The sequence below is a fragment of the Macrotis lagotis genome, chromosome 2, assembly GCF_037893015.1.
Source record: "Macrotis lagotis isolate mMagLag1 chromosome 2, bilby.v1.9.chrom.fasta, whole genome shotgun sequence".
Taxonomy (NCBI): domain Eukaryota; kingdom Metazoa; phylum Chordata; class Mammalia; order Peramelemorphia; family Peramelidae; genus Macrotis; species Macrotis lagotis.
Genome location: NC_133659.1, coordinates 67194962 through 67212711, shown reverse-complemented (window position 1 = coordinate 67212711; position 17750 = coordinate 67194962). Strand labels below are relative to the sequence as shown.

Below are 17750 nucleotides of genomic sequence, written 5' to 3'. Positions count from 1 at the left end.
TGAAAGTGAAAAATAGCAGACACTATCAGTTCTTTGGCAGCAGATAATGAAATGAAATGAAAATGATAGCATGTTTCATCATGAGTCCTTTGGGCTTTGCATCAGTCCTTCCAAATTTTTCTGAAATCATCCTGCTTATTATTTCACATAAATATATATGTGTTTATGTATATATGCCTAGTTATTCCCTAATTGATGGGTCTCCCCTGGATTTCCAATTCTTAACCACCACAAAAAAAGTGCTAGCAGTAATATTTTAACTATGATCAACTGTGAAAAATTTAGCTACTCTTATCAACACAGTGAATCAAGAAAATTCCAAAGAACTTAGGATGAAAAATGCTATCTATCCACTTCCAGTGAAAGAATTGATGAATTCTGAATGTAAATTGTAGTATAGTTTTCTCACTTTTTAAAATTTTTCTTATGTTTCTATATCACACAGAAAAAGAACTGTTTTGTACAAATAGGTCCTCCCCACCCCCCTTTTTTTTGTCTTTGGGATACAAACCTAGCATTGATATTGCTGGATCCAAGGCTATGCAGTTGGATATCCCTTTGAGCATAGTTCCCAGATTGCTCTCCGAAACTGATGGGATCTGTTCACTACTCCACTAACAATGCATTAGTGTCTCAGTTTTCCCATATTCCCTACAGCTTGTATTCTTTTCCTTTTCTGCCAAATTAGTCAATCTGATAGAACTGGTTCCTCAAAGTTGCTTTAATTTGCATTTCTTTAATCAATGGTGATTTAGAGCATTTTTTCATGTGACATTTTCCCCCCCATAAAACTTTGGGGTTTTTTTGCCTGAAAACTACCTTTTGGTATCTTTTACCATATCACTTTGAGAATGACTTGTATTTTTATAAATTTGACTCAATTTTCCATATATTTGTGAAATTAAGGCATTCATCAAAGATACTTGTTATTTTACCTCAACTTTCTGCTTTCTGTTTAGTTTTGATTACATTTTTGTTTGTGCAAAAACTTGTTAATTTTATATAATCAAAATTATCTATTTGCTATCTGTAATTTCTTTGGTCTTTAGTCCTAAATTCTTCCTTTATTCATGGATTTGACAAATCATTTCATGTCCTCCTAATTTACTTGTGTGGTCACCCTTTATGTGTAAATCATATATCCATTTTGATCTTATATTGGATGTTGGTTTATACCTTATTTCTGTCACACCTTTTATCATTTTTTCTAGCAGTTTTGACAAATAATGAGTTTTTGTTTCAAAAAGAACTTGGATCTTTGTGTTTATCATATGCAACAAAATTATTGTGGTTATTTACTATAGTGTAACCTATTCCACTGATCCACTACTCAATTTCTTAGCCAGTACTAGATTGTTTTGATAAATCATTGCTTTATAATACATTTTGAGATATGGTATAGATAGATCACCTTCCTTCCTTGATATCCTTGACCTTTCGTTCTTCCAGTTGAATATTGTTATTTTAACTATATAAAATAAATTTTGGTAGTTTGATTGGTATGACCCTGAATTAATAGAATAATTTAGGTAAAAATTGCTATTTTTATTATATTAACTCAGTCTATCCAAAAACAATTAATATTTTTCAGTTGTTTAGATCAGACTTTATTTGTGTGATACTGTTTTGTAATTGTTTTCATATAGTTCCTGTGTTTGTCTTGGCAGGTAACTTCCAAGTATTTTGTATTGTTTACAGTTTTTTTAAATGGAATTTCTTTATCTCTTGATACTAGACTTTGTTGGTAATATGTAGAAATGCTGATGATTTATGTGGTTTTATTTTATATCCTGCAATTTTGCTAAAGTTAATTATTTCAAAGTTTTTTAGTTGATTCTCCACATATACCATCATAACATCTGCAAAGCAATAGTTTTGTTTCCTCATTGTCTGTTCTATTTCCTTCAATTTCTTTCTTCTTTTATTGCTATAGCTAGCATTTCTAGTACAATATTGAATAATAGTGATGATAATAGACATACGTTGCTTCACCTGATCTTTTGGGAATGCTTCTAGTTTATCCCTGTTAACAAGGTAAAATAATATTTTAAAGTGCTTTGTTATGAAGGGAAAAGTTCAGCCTTTTGTGTTTCAGAAAAGGGAGTATGATAATTCATTTCAGAAAGAATTCTACTTAAAATTGCTAATAATTGCTGTATTCAGTTTTGGGGGAAAAAATTAAAATAATCTACTCTTAGAACTTGTTTAAATAGATTTAGTAAAGACATTTGTTTCTTTGATAAAGAGTGATCTACTTAATGTCATCACTTATCTTCTACTCAGTCTTTTGTTCCACTTCATTAACAGTGGCTTTTCTCTTTGAGCCTAATCTTTTGTATTCATCAGTCCCAACTTCACAGAGTCCCCTCTAAAATGTATGCCTACTTTATCTGCCCATAACTCTCTAATATTTTTTCCCAGAAAATAAACATATCAATTAAAATAATAATAAAATCATTGTCTTCTGAATTTGATGTCTTATCAGTACACAAAGGGCAGCTAGGTAACACAGTGAATGGAGCATTAGCCTTGGAGAGAGACTAGGAGTTCAAGTCCAGTCTCTGATACTTGATACAGTGTGACCTTGAACAAGTCCCTTAACCCCAGTTAATTCCCATCCAGGGCCATCTCCATATGGCTCCAGAAAAAGAATTCGAGGATATACAACATCATCATCATCATCATCAATACACAGTTGTTGAGGTTTAAAAACTGAGTGCAAATATATGCACCCAGTCAAATTGAGATCCGGAAAGATCATCAATTAAAAAGGCCAGGGTCTCCTATCTCATCTAGAGCCATCTGATCCATATCTGGCCATTGGACTCAAATGGCTCCAGAGGAGAGAGTGAGGCTGATTACCTAGCACAGCACCCCTCATGGAAATACAATGCACTTGCTTGTCAAGGTCTCACTACCCTGATGTCCTGGTCTTCTTTGAGAACAAGAGACAAACAACAACAGATCTGGGATCCTTGAGCAAGTTACTCTGCCCTCAGTGTCCTCATAAGTAAATAGATAATAATAGCCTCTGCCTTAGCAGGCTTTTGTGAGGATCAAAGGAGCTAACGTGCTATCTTTAGTCCTATGTTTAATTGGAGGAAATAAAGAAATTATTAATACATTTTATGTGGCAAAGCCTTAAATCAGTAAACATTGATTAGTCACCTACTGTATGCAGGATACCAGAAGAGGCAAAGGACAGTCCCTGCCCTGAAGGAGCTTACAGTCTAACAACCTGCAAACTACATACAGGTTAAAAGCAAAGTTTTTGTTTGTCATTTGTTTTCTGAGAGGATCAATGACATCAGAGTTCATAAAATTATCAGCCTCTCTCTTTCTCTCTTATTTTTTTTTGGGTGGGGGGAAGGTGGGGGAGGTGTTAGTTTGGGTTGAGTAACTTGCCCAAGGTCAGCTAGCTAGTAAGTCAAGTGTGTGAGGACAGATTTGAATTCAGGTCTTCCTAACTGTGAGCCTGGTGCTCTTTCCACTGAGGGCCCATCTCTTGTGTGATTCCTCCTCAAATTTCAGTGCACTCTCCCTCTTTAAATTGCTCTGTGTTTATGGTCTACATGTTGCTCTATGTTTATGGTCAAACTGCCAAAGGTCTTTTTCATTGTGATTTTTTTCCTGTTTCCAGTACTTAAAATTATTTTATAGATTTTTGTTGAATTGAATACAAAAAAAAAATACTTGGCACATATTCCTCCCTAAAGAGCAGTTTGATTACCTATATCAGTTTTCTTTAGTCTTTGTGCTTCATTGTTTACAGGTTATAGCATATTTTTCTCTTCAGTTCCAAATAAGTTACTGCATAAATTAAGTCTGCAGTATAGTTGTTTTGTGTTAATGTTTCCTGAATTTGAAATACAGAAGTGCCATTTTTTCTCCCCAAGTCCTTTCAAGATATTTGTTTAAAAATGGCAATATTAGGGGTCCAGATTTGCCATTACAGAAAATAAAAAAGAATTGATTGGGGTTCAAGTCTCATCTCAGACATATACTGTGTTCTTAGACAAATTGACTAGCTTCTTCATCTTTTAGGCCAGAGATGTCAAACAAGCAACCCATCAGAGGTCGCAACACTCCCAGAGTTCAGCCTAAACTAGTTAACAAAATTAATAAAAATGCAGTAAAATACAGATAATATTAAATTTTAAAGTTTAAGTCAATATGTGGCCTTCAGGGATCTTTATATATGGATTTGTGAACTCCATTTCCTTTTAAACTTAAAAGGAAAGTAGTGTTCTTTAAAAATTTGTAAGTATAAGTTTCTTTTTAACACCTGTATTTGTGGTTAGAAGCCAGATTGAAGAGGATTTAGGAAGAGTAAGAGGAAGTAGAGGCATCTGGTAGAGAGAAATGACTTCAAGGAGTTTTATCTTAAAAAGGCAGAAGAGATGAGAATGTGATACAAATGTACAGCCTGGCTCTCAGTATTGTAGGACTAATCCACTTCTTTTCTGATAATACCTTTATGGTTCTCCTTGTTCATAGGTAACCATGGGAAATTGATACTTCAGCAGACTTGTGTCCATCATGCCCTTTGGATCTTCTGCAACTTTGTGGCATTCCAAGCATCATAGTTATATAGTATTACTGGAAAAATATGGATTAATGTTGGGTTTTGTGGACAGGGACATAGAAATAGAACTGAAAACTCATTTTTATAGATTAACAAATAGAGGCCTAGGGAATTTAAGTCACTTAAAGTTGTAAGTTAATAGTATCAGAATCAGGACAAGATTTAAGTTCTCTTATTTCAGATCTTCTGTCTGCAGTAAACATTTCTCATCCTGTAACATTTAAACATTTACAAAGCACTTTCCTCTTTGTGAGCTAAATAGTGCAAAGATTATGGTCTTTGTTCTACAGAAAGAGGCCCTTAACTTTGCTCTTCACAAGACTTGGTTCTGTTCTTTAGGAGCAAAATTTTATGTATTCAGTACTTACATTCCTAGAGAATATCTGAGATGTCAAATTTTTCTTTTATCCATTGAGATAATCTGCAAAGGTGTCACAGCCATAGCTTCCCCCCAGCACAGTAGCCTGTGCTCCCAGAATTTGATCATGGTCAAACCCCTTGGGAGCTTCCTGGAAGAGTTGAAGTGACTTCAGGCTCTCTACATATAAGATTCTAAAATAGAGCTTTCAGCTCTGTGGAGAAGTATGTATACCACAGATTTTTGAGTCATTACCCAGTCATTTGACACCCATTTTTCTTCCAGTTCTTTTCTGATGGGGAAAAAAAAAGTATTACTATAAAAATTTTGTTTGTTATGAGACCTTTTTCTCTATCATTCATCTTCTTGGGGTCAAAAAGAGTGTGTGTTTGTGACAAACGATTGCTCTGATTAGGATATATATGTATGTGTAGATAAATATAGTTTGGGTGACTTATTAGTTTTATTTAAACTCAGAATTTTAAAATAAAATTTAAGCATTAAAATATATATTTTCATATAGGTAGTAGAACACAAAAAAGGTTGGATGTTGTTTTTTTAAAAGTTTAAAATAGGGGCGGCTAGGTGTCGTAGTGGATAAAGCCACCAGCCTTGGAGTCAGGAGTACCTGGGTTCAAATCCCGTCTCAGACACTTAATAATTACCTAGCTGTGTGGCCTTAGGCAAGCCACGTAACCCCGTTTGCCTTGCAAAAACCTAAAAAAAAAAAGTTTGAAATAAATTACCCACATTACTTTTTGAGAAACTGTTCTGCTTTGTATATGCAGTCTTCTGTACTTACATGGATTCTTAAAAGTTTTTGAATCCCTTCCACCTCTTTTTGGGCATCACCTACTTCTCCCCCTGCAACCTCCTGACTAAAAAACCTAGAGAAAGAATAGGGGGTAGGGGGCAGAGAACCAACAACCTTGTGACAAACATAGTTAAGCAGAAGTAATCCAGCTAGTGGCCATGACTAAATAGGTTGTCTTTTGACACTTTGGGCCCATCACCTGGCATTTATTTATTTAATTATTAGTTAGTGTTTAGTTATTTAATATGACTTTTCATAGCTCCTTAGGAGTCATGATTAGTTACTGCATTGATTGGGGTGTTTTCTTTACAGTATAGTCCTTTTATAAATTATTTCCCTAGTTTTATTCAATTGATTCTTGTATCATTTAATACCCAGGATTTTCTGAAATAATTTCTTTCATTTTTTCTTATGGAGTAGTAATATTAAACTCTTATACCAAAAATAGCCATTTCCCCATTTGTCTAAGAGGCATTATCTTAGATTCCAGTCTTTTATCAAAATAAACAAAAAACCCTTTTAATCTTCACTTCAGGGCTTTGAATATTTCGTTTTAATTTGAGATTTATCTCCTTTCCCTGTTCCCTATCCTCTGTTTTCTCTGAGTTGGATGTATTCCTGCACCAAACTGTGAGTTTCTTTGTCTTTTTCAGTAAAAGGGGAGTTTTCATCTGGGGGTCTTCATTTACTGTTCTCATGTACTCCAAATATGAGAAATGGCAAGTTCTGCCTCCTCCTTTCTACTTCACTGTATTCCTTTGACCCTCTTTCCTTTCTTCTCTCTTCACACAGTTTCTGTCAATTACTCAAATAATTTTACCTTTCCAGATTTCTTGGACTCTGGTGTTTATATTTCAGTATTTCTATTTAACTCAACTCTTTTCATCAGAAATGCATGAAAGTCTTCTTAAGAAAGGTTCGTATTATTTTCCTTCTACGAAAAGTCCATTATTTTCAGAGTCCCATGATTTTAAAGCTATCTTTGACCTGTTTATCTTTTGAAATTTTGGGTGGTTTCTTTTGTTCTAATATTTTTTGCTGTCTTGTGGAATTATGTATTTCTCTTTGATCTGTTCTAGTATTTAAGGAATCCATTTCTAGGATAGGGTTTACAACTTCTTTTTTCCCCAAGAGGCCAAATTCTTTTAATTCTTTTCTAGAGATTTTGTTTCACTTATCTTTTGCTTCCTTTTCCCCAGATATTTAGATAGTCCTTTTGGAAAATTGATTTTTTTTTTCCTTTGAGTCTCTATTTGCAATTATTACAGAGTTGTTTCTTTTGGGACTCTCTCAGTTGGCAATAATTCTGTTATTAGCTGGTGTTTTCTTTGATTTACAAATCTCTCTAAATTTAGTTCCTGAATTTGGACTCAGTGCCAGAGAGAGGCTCTTTTGGGTAAGGTCTCTGCTTAGTCTCATCTTGGGTTACCTAGGTTCCTGTGCTTACTTATTCTGGAGAATAAGCCTCCCAAACCCCATCTTCAGAGAACAGGATTTTCAAGGTCCTCCACTGGAATCTCAGGACAGGGCACCAGGGACTTGGTTCCTAGGCACCTGAGTTAGCTCAGTTTGAATACTATCCTTCCTCACTGGTTGTTGCTTTCTGAGGCTATATTATTTTTGGCTGCATTGAATTTATTTCAGTAAAAACTTCAGTTTTATATAATCAAAAAAGTTTATCTTTTATAGGGAGTTGGTCTACATAATATCCAAGCTCTTTTTTAGCACCAAATCCAAACTGGTATAGTTGAAACACTGGAGAATCTTATGGAATATTTCACTCAATGAAACAGCCTTGGAGAAATGGGAATCCTGGTTTTTAAAAGCATTTTTGCTTCAATTAGTACTTGCATAGTTATGGGGCACTTGAAAAGAGTATGTCATCAGAACACAAGAAAGTGTTATATATTACTCTATTAAATCAGGAAGTTAGAATTCCTTGCAGATTCTCAGTGTTAGGAATAACTTAGCTACTCTTATTAGATAATGTTTAGAGAGAGAGCCAGTGAACTGAATGCAGATTGAAGTATACTTTCACTTGTTTTCTTGACTTTGGGGGGGGAGAGGGGTAGCAAGGCTAATACGGAAACATTTTATGAGTTCACATGTATAGTTGGTACAGTGCATGCTCCTCAATGGGGGAGGACTGGAGGAAGAGAATTGGTAACTAAAAATTTTTTTAAAATACTTAAATACAGTATTTTTTACTAACAGTGCTATAAAATGTACTTGCATTTAAATTAGAACCTATGCAGATTCTGTGAGTTTCTCAATTGAGTCATCACTAATCCAAAGTTTATTTAGCAGAAGATTTGAATAAATGTATGCTTCTGATTGAACTTTTGGCTATTTCCAGAGAGCTTTGGTGCTTAAATCTGAAGTGGAAAATTAGAAAGTTGTTGTTTTTTCATTGTTTTGTGTCCTTTGCCCCATGATGCCATTTGGGAAGTTCTTGGAGGTGATTTACTATTTCCTTCTGCAGCTCATTTTACAAATGAGGATTTGTCCAGGGTTACAGAGTTAATAAATGTATAAGGCTGAATTTTTTGAACTAGGGTCTTCCTGAGAATACACCTGCACTCCATGCAGTGAGCCAGCTGCCCTCCCCAATTGTTAGTGCACTCTCCCTCTCTACGTTTACTGTCTATGTTCTGTTATTTTTACTTTCTCCCTCACACTATCAAAGGACTGTTTCAGATTGATCTTTATGTTTCTAGTGCCTAGCATAGTCCTTTGAAATTACGTGTGTGTATTCTTAACTTTTCTTTTTTTATGAGATCACATAGCTAATAAGTATCAAGTGTCTGAGGTCATATTTGAACTCAGGTCTTCTGACTCCAGGACCAGTGTTCTATCTACTGTGCTAACTGCCCCTTTATATTTATTCTCTGAAGCAGTACCATATATAGGTATGTTACTGCTTTGTTTTCCTACTTAATCAAAGTTAAAAATCCCTCCAAGATCAAATAAGACACTTAAAAATTAGACTTCAAGTGACCTACTTCAAAATTCTATTTTTTGGCATGAAGATAAAAAAGATAATATATATCTACTAATTGCCTGTTTCCAATTTGCCATAAATGAAGATCAGTTAATTAATCCTTCAGAGAACACTCCCAGATATATGTGCAAGCAAAGCAATTTACTTTATTTTATTAGTTATAAAATATAACTTTTTAAGGGATAGTTAGATGCCACAATGTATACTTAAGTAGGACCAGGCTCAATTGCACATCAGCATGTACACAATCAGTTTAAATTTTGAAGATTCCTAGAATAGAGTTAGAAGGGACCTCAGAAGCAGCCAGTTGGATAAAGTGCTGATCCTGGAGTCAGGAACACCTGAGTTTAGATCAGCCTTAAGTCCTTGATAGCTGTGTAGCTAAGCAGGCAAATCACTTCATCTTGTTTGCCTCTGTTCCTCATCTGTAAATTGAACTTGAGAAGGAAATGGCAAACCACTCCAATGTCTTTGCCAAGAACATCCTGAATGAGGTCAAGAGCATTGGACACAACTGAGACAACTCTATAATAACAACAACTTTTTAATTTCCTTCCAAAGCTTTCTTTCTGGAAATAGCCATAATGTCAATACTTGTGCTTATAAAATAAGCTCAGCTCAGAGTTATGCTGTGATACAGCAGTTACTTGTTGGTATTGTAGAACATTGGAGTGAATGGAGACACAGTTTGCTTCAGGATTTGCATTTAAATATTTGGAGAACTGTTAGGTTAATAACTGGGGAATTTATTGATCTGTCATTATGAGAAAGGTGTAATTTTACCTGATGATAAAAAAGATGAATAATTTGGTTAATAATCTAAAATTAGGTTGTTTGCAACCAAGAAAGGTTTAGAAGACTAAAGAGAAAACAGAAAAAAAAGATTTCAGAACTGTGTCAAAGGGAACCTGTAACACTGGCTCTGCCCTGCCACTTTTTGGACAGATTGGGTAGGCCCACGAGAGACCAGACTGCTCTCTATTGCCACCTGCTGCTGAGAGGAGTAAGGAGAAAGAGGGAAAAAGTGGCCTCTCCTGATCGGAGAATTCCAAAGGGCCCCTCAAAGGAGCAGAGTTGCAGAGACTTTGTCAACTTTAGGCTAATGGCTGTTCCTTTTTCTAAAAGAATATATTACTATTTTAAGTGAAGGCCTGAAGCTGGAAGAGGGGGCTACTGTTTGAGAGTAAGGCCAGCTGAACCCAGGATGGGGGGAGCAGCCCATCCAATTGGATGAGTCACATTAGCCAAGTCAGCCGAGTCTATATTCAACCTCAAAACTGTGCTCAGGAGGGATTGTTTGTTTCTGTGGCAGGAAGAAAGCTGTTGTCAGAGCCATGTGTTCCTTGCATGGACTATGACTTTAAGTTATTCCCACTCTCCCCACTAACACTGTTCATTGGTAGGAGTGTAAATAAGGGTTGTTGGAGTTTTATGTAAATATATGCATTTGCTTTGCATTTCCCATAAACTAATTGGTTAAGTTTAAATGAGAATTAATGGTGGATTTATAAATGGGAATTATACCAATTGAATCTAAAGTGTTGGTGGGCATAGTTACCCACAAAGATTCTAGGATCCACCCCTAGGACCTTGAGAGTTAGAATAGTAGCTGCTTGACTACCTTCTCTCCCAGTAGCCCCTGCCAGGCTATCACCCAGACTTGATAAACTGGGTAAAGAGGTGAGCAGCAGCAGCTCCAAGCTCTGGAAGAGAGAAGACAAAGGCAGAGTGCCAGTGCCAGTGCCATGCCCATGATACATATAGAAGACTTGGTATTTTTAAACTGAAACTGTGATTTCATTGGTATAGAGAACTCCCTTCTGGTGAGGAACCATGGTGGATTGGGATAGTATTTTGGGATAGTATCATCTGTGTGTTGGGATAGTATTTTGTATAATGAGCCTGAAACAGATGGCGATTGAGTTGTGGAAGTTCTCAAAGGCTTTCCTTTTTCTATCTGGATGTCTTTTTTACACTTTATACTACTTTTATACACCTTAAATTACAACAGTGTTGACTTAGATGGATTTGGAATAGAGCCTGTCCTGGATCTTGTCATTTTAGTCTTTTAGATATGGTAGTATTGACTGATCATTTTAGTTTCAAGAATTCATTTCTCATCTTCAATCTAACCTTATTGTCCTGCTAGTGGATTCTCATTCTATATCTGGGACATGGGCATCCTTCATTTGTTACATTTCATAAATTTCCTGAAGCACATTTAATGATAATTGGAAGATTGTTATTACCTGTGAGAGAGGTACTCTGTGAAGACACATTTGGTAGAAGTGATGCAGTCAGAAAGAATATAAACTGAGGAAGGCATTACTTTCTCCACCAGGCATGAGTTCTTAACCTTGTTTTTGTGTCATGGACCCCTTTGGCAATCTGGTGACACCTATGAACCCCCTTTCAAAATCATTTTTTTAAATATTTTTATTTGTTTTTCAAACTACATGCAATGGGTAGTTTTGTACCAATCATTTTTTTTAAATAATGTTTTGAATTTTACATTTTTCCCCCTCTCCCTGACAGAAAGCAATATGATATAAACTCTATATTTAAAACCATGTTAAACATCGATCCATATTGATTATGTTGTGAACAAGGAATTTGATCCAAAAAGGAGAAAAGATGACATGATACATAAGACAACATAAGCTGTTAGTGTGTATAATATTCTTCTGGATTTTCTTATTTCACTCCACATCAATTCATGCAAGTCTTTACTGGGTTTCTTTTTTTTTTAGGTCTTTTTTTTGCAAGGCAAATGGGGTTAAGTGGCTTGCCCAAGGCCACAAAGCTAGGTAATTATTAAGTGTCTGAGGCTGGATTTGACCAGGTACTCCTGACTCCAGGGCCAGTGCTTTATCCACTACACCACTTAGCTGCCCCTTTACAGGCTTTTTTGAAGTCCTGTTCCTCATGATTTCTTATAGAAAAATAAGTGTTTCATCACATACATATACCACAATTTATTTAACCTTTCCCCAATTGATGGACATCCCCTCAATTTCCAGTGCTTTGCCACTGCAAAAAGAGCTGCTATGAATATTTTTGTACATGGGGAATTTTCCTTCTTTTTCACTATCTCTTCAGGACAGACCCAATATTGCTGGATCAAAAGGGGTACATAGTTTTCTTGTCCTTTGGGCATAACTTTATTGTTCTCCAGAAACACTGAATCCTTTTCCTAGTTTTTTCATATTCCCTCCAACATTGATCATTTTGCTTTCTAGTCACATTGGTCAATCTGAGAGATGTGAAGGGGTACTTGAGAGATGTTTTAATGTGCATTTCTCTAATCAGTTATGATTTAGAACAGTTTTTCATATGACCATAGATAGCTTTTATTTCTTCATCTGGAAGTTGTTTTTATATGCCTTAACCATTTATCAATTGAATAATGACTTTTTTTTATAAATTTCACTCAATTCTCCCTATAGAATCATTATTTTTTTTTAGTTTTAGTTGCCCAAGGTCACAAAGCTAGGTAATTATTATTTTCTGAGACTGGATTTGAACTCAGGTCCTCCTGACTCCAGGGCTGGTGCTCTATCCACCGTGCCACCTAGCTGTCTGAATCATATTTTTAAATGCTAAAAATAATATGTAGGACTACAAAGAAAATCATCACTGAAAAACTAATTATCAAAATAAATGCTTCTCAGTACAGATTTTCCACAAAAAAGTGTGAGTTTCTTCCTAGTCCAGTTTAGCTTGGGAGACAGCAATATTGGGCCTTGTGACATAAGCAACCTTGTTGTAAAAGATCCCTGTGTTCTACCAAGTTGAATATTTTGTCATATTCAACAAAAAATAAACACAATGAGATCTTTATATCTTTAGTCATTTGTATGATGGTAAAGATGTAATCCATCTTTTACAAAAGCTCCAAGACCAGAATTTTCCAACATGCAGCAACTGGAGAGGCCTGAGATTATGTACCAAGGAAAAGAAAAGATCCCAGGCCCACAAGAGGGAGGAGACCCTGACCTTAGTGATGGTGATGGAGCAGGGGCTTACTTGTGGCTCTGTATACTCTTCACTTCCAGGTCATAGATCCAGGCTGGGCCCTGGAGGGGAGCCTAGGCACTGTACTGAGCTGGTAACAAGTTTAGAGGCAAACATATCTTTGTATCTCTGACTGCAGGAAGAGCACAGGATCGATGGGGTGACAGTAGTCATGCTGTACTTAATTACTCTGCCATCTCTTGTGCTATATGTTGGAGGGGGGGGTGTTACCAGTTGGAGGCAGGATAGAGAAAAACCTGTGGAGAGTCAGGAATGAAGAGATTGACTGACTAGGGCCTCCTGCTTCAAATGGAGTTCTGGGAGGAACAACTGGCACATGAATGATATGAGCCAGCAGTATACTAAGTTCTTTACAGATATCTCACTTAAATCTCACATTAACCCTGAAAAGGAGGTGTTTTTCTAAAACTTATTTTGTATTTGAGAGAACTGAGACAGAGATGAAGTGGCTTGTCTAGGATCTCACAGCCAGTAAGTTAGTTTGGATTTGAAACCAGGTCTTCCTCACTGCAGACCTGTTCTCTGTATCACCAACCATCTCTCCCAGTAGGCTCTCAGTATATTGTCTTCTGTAAACAAATATCTAGAGGACAACATTCTCATGTCAACTTTTTGAAGGCAGGATTATTATTCTTTTTCTTGTATGTATTTGTGGTTCCAATACTTAGCATAGTTCCTCAATTTGTATCTTCATCACTTTTAGGGAGCTTTAGTGTGATGTTTGTTAGCAGAGGATCATTGGGTAGGGCTATTTCTGTTGTTATACCCTCCAAGGAATCCTGAATGATGTGTTCTACCAAGCTGAATATTTGGTCATAATTAACAGAAAATAAATGCAAAGAGATCTTTAAATCTTTAGTCATTTGTAACAACTTCATCTAGGATGTGCTTGTTTCCTGTAAAGATGACCCATGTGAAGATTTTCCTCTCCAGGACCAAAACCTTAACTTCTTTACCATGCTCTAGAAACCTATTCAGGGCAACTTGGGGGCTCAATGGATGGAGACAGGCCTAGAGTGAGTCTGACTCATCTCCCTGAGTGAGTTCAGGTGTGACCTCAGACATGTACTAATTGGGAGACCCTGGGCTAGTCAGTTTAAACTCTGTTTGCTTCAGTTCCTCATCTGTAAAATGAGCTGGAGAAGGAAATGGCAAACCACTCTAGGATCTTTGCCCAGGGAACCCCAAATGGAATCATGAAGAGTCAAACACAACTGAAAAAAAAACCCACTAAACAACAAAGAAACTGATTCATCCTAGGAGCTCACTCCACTCCTGGAAGTCTTACTCTGAAATATTCTTGTGACAATTCTAAAGAATTTGTGATAGAAATGCCATCCACATCTGGAGAAAAACTATGCAGTCTGAATGCAGACCAAAGAATACTGTTTTCACTTTTTTAAAACTTGTTTTATGTTTGCTTTTCTTTTTTTTTTCTGTTGGGTTTTTTAGTCCCTTTAGTTCTGATTCTTCTTTCACAACATGACTAATAAGGAAATATGTTAACCATAATTATTCTTGTTTATATCAGATTATTCACTGTCATGGAGAAAAAATGAGGAACTCCAAAGCTTATTACCAAAAAAAGATGAAGTGTTGAAAACTGTCTTTGCATGTGGTTAGAAAAAGTAACATTCAAAAAAAAGAAATCAGGAGCTTCAGAGAAACCTGGAAAGACTTACATGAACTGATGCTAAGTGAACATATCCAGGTGAACATTGTACACATTAACAGCAATATTATGTGATGATCAATCAAGCTAGAGTTAGCTCTTCTCAGTGGTTCAGTGCAAAGACAGTTCTAAAAGACTAGTGATGGAAGAAGATACCATCCATATCCAGAGAAAGAACTTTGAAGTCCAAATGCAAACCAGAGCATACTATTCTCACTTTTTAAAATTTGTTGTTTTTTTTTTTTTTGTTTTGTTTTATGCTTTTTCCTTCTCATGGTCATTTTTTATTCTAATTCTTTCGCAGCATGACTAATGTGGAAATCTCTTTCACAGTTACACTTGTATAACCTCTATCCAATTACTTGTTGTCAGGGGGAGGAGGGAGGGAGAAATGTGCAACTCAAAAGCTTACCAGAAAAATGAATGTTGGAAACTATTTTTTTTTAAAATCACTGTTTAAAACTATCTTTACATGTTAATTGGGGGGGAAGTAAAGTCACATTCAAAAAAAAAAGAAAAGAAGTATCCTTGCAACTTCAAATTGGCTGGTTCCTCTCAACTTCCATGTTTTATTTTATTATTTTATTTTATTTTTTTAGGTTTTTGCAAAACAAATGGGGTTAAGTGGCTTGCTCAAGGCCACACAGCTAGGTAATTATTAAGTGTCTGAGATTTGAACTCAGGTACTCCTGACTCCAGGGCCGGTGCTTTATCCACTGTGCCACCTAGCCGCCCTTCAACTTCCATGTTAAGGGAGAGACCTAGGCCAACCATATCTTTATTTCTGTATGTTCTGTATCTGCCTCCAGGCTAGGTCATCTCTCCCCCCCTTTCTCCTTTTCATGTATCATCTTATACCATTCTCATGTAAATTTTTTGAAGGCAGGATTATTCTTTTTCCTGAATGTATTTATGGTCCCAATGCTTAGCATAGTTCCTAGGTCATAGTGAATGTTTAACAAGTGCTCCTTGACTTGTATAGATAGGAGAGTTAGGTGTATAGGTTGATAGTTATTGATATTTCTTGGCCCAGTATTTTTACTCCTTTGATAAAATATCTTCCTTATCAATTGATGCCTCAGTGCTCCCACAATTAAAACATCCCCTGCTACATGATTCTCTACTTTATATGCTAATCTAGCTGGAGTTTTTTGTTTTGATTTTTGTCCTCTAGTACTTCAGAGATTCATATTACTTAGGATTCAGATGTGGTAGGTTCCATTATCCTTAATGATGAAAACAGCTTATTGAATAGTTGTTACAAGTTTTCCTTTTTTTTTTTTTCTGTTTGTAGCCCTCTTTCCATTTTCATCACGAATATCCTTAGATATTAACATTGCTTAGTTGCAATATATTTTTAAAACTTTATTTTTCCAGCTACATGTAAAGATAATTTTCATCATTTTTTTTTGGTAAGGTTTTGGGTTTCACATTTTTCTCCCCCACCCCAACAGAGAACAATCTGATATAGGTTATACTTTTTAAAAAATAAGCATATTTTAAAAATTGAAAACTGTAAACTTTGGTCTGCATTCAGACTCCAATGAAAATGGATGGTAGTTTCCCCCACATCAACGAAGAGTAAATGTATAGTACATATTTTAATTGTCTTCGAATTTTTTTTCATCAGTTTTTCTTTAAAACACATTTAATTAGAATTTTTTTTGTTTTTTGTTTTTTGTTTTTTTGCAAGGCAATGGGGTTAAAGTGGCTTGCCCAAGGCCACACAGCTAGGTAATTATTAAGTATCTGAGGCCCTGTTTGAACTCAGGTACTCCTGACTCCAGGGTTGGTGCTCTATCCACTGTACCACCTAGCCACCCCTTAGAATTATTTTTGATATTATTGTACTGCTGAGATGAGTCCATCATAGTTGATTATTTAAGGTAATGGGGTTTGAGTGATTTGCCTAAGATCACCCAGCTAGGCAATTATTAAGTGTCTGAGGCTGGATTTAAACTCAGGTCCACCTAACTCCAGAGCTAGAGCTCTATTCATTGCACCACCTAGCTGCCCTTATTTGTAATATCTTGCCAAGATTTCTGTAGATTAGTTTTATCTTGCACTGCTTTTATGTGCTTTGTAATTGTTTGTCTTCTTTATAAAAGATTTTTCAATTTTATGTATTTGAAACTGTCCATTTTATCCTCTGTGATGATCTCCTTTTCTTGTTAAGTGCTGCTTGTACCAAGATATTATCTTAATTCCTTCTATAATTTGCTTAGGTCACATATCCATTTGTTCTGTGTATGTGTGTGTTCATACATATACACCTGCCATAGGCAAGTGTGTTTGCTCCACAAGAGAGAGATGAGAGATTGCAACAGTTTTTGTCAAATAAAGATCTTTTTTTACAATAGTGGTTGATTTTGGATTGTTGAACAATATACTCCTACTATATCCAATTATTTTTGACCCTTATTTACATAGTCTCTTCCAATAATCAACTCTTCTGTTTTTTTTTTAATTAGTAAAATAGTTTCATATCACCATTGTATGTGTGAGTGTATAAATATTTTTTATTATCTCCTACTAAATTTCTTTCCCTGGGTTGACAACTATTTTATGCCTTTTATGGATCACTTGTCATTCAAAACCTCCAAGCAGTTTTTAACCTGCAAAAGCTCTTCATGACTCAGATGAATGTCAGTTAATAGTAATTGACTGTTTTAACTATTTGAGAAAGAATAGGAGATTTGGTTCTAGTTAAAACTTTGTCATTAACTGACATTTTGCTGTCATTTTTTTAACGAAGTTACAAATATATCAATAACGTCTGATGTACCATATGTGTGTTTACATAGGCAGAATCCAGGTTTTAAAGGAGAATAGAATTTGGAATACAGAATTGAAAAAATTCTCAAACTTAATACAACCTTTTTTCTTTCCTTTTACAGGTTATATTTCACACTATGTGCTGACTGTATTTACAGAAGATATTTAAAAAACAAACAAACTTTTTTTTGAAAAATTTTGATTCCAGTGGAATCTGTGCTTTAGATTTTTGTGTTGTGAATTGTAATTACTTAAGCAATGCCTGTACAAGCTCCGCAATGGACGGATTTCCTCTCCTGCCCAATTTGCACTCAGACATTCGACGAAACGATTCGGAAGCCTATCAGCCTGGGCTGTGGCCACACTGTCTGCAAGATGTGCCTGAATAAACTTCACCGCAAGGCGTGCCCCTTCGACCAGACCACTATTAACACTGACATAGAGCTCCTGCCTGTGAACTCGGCCTTGCTGCAGTTAGTGGGTGCTCAGGTAAGACCAACTACTCGTTCA

General features: G+C 35.8%; 1 protein-coding gene across 5 annotated transcripts in view; it reads left to right on the top strand.

Moving 5' to 3' along the window:
- The window catches only part of RC3H1 (ring finger and CCCH-type domains 1), a 77269-nt gene that overhangs the window by 8728 nt on the left and 50791 nt on the right, over positions 1–17750 (top strand). For 2 of the 5 annotated variants that reach the window (XM_074222065.1, XM_074222062.1), the window contains exon 1: positions 982–17729. In XM_074222065.1, the coding sequence (XP_074078166.1) occupies positions 17499–17729 (231 nt within the window). In that variant the 5' untranslated portion in view covers positions 982–17498. Of the gene's footprint in view, positions 1–979; positions 17730–17750 lie in introns of those variants that run through there. The other 3 variants (XM_074222064.1, XM_074222063.1, XM_074222066.1) reach the window with 3 other exon arrangements.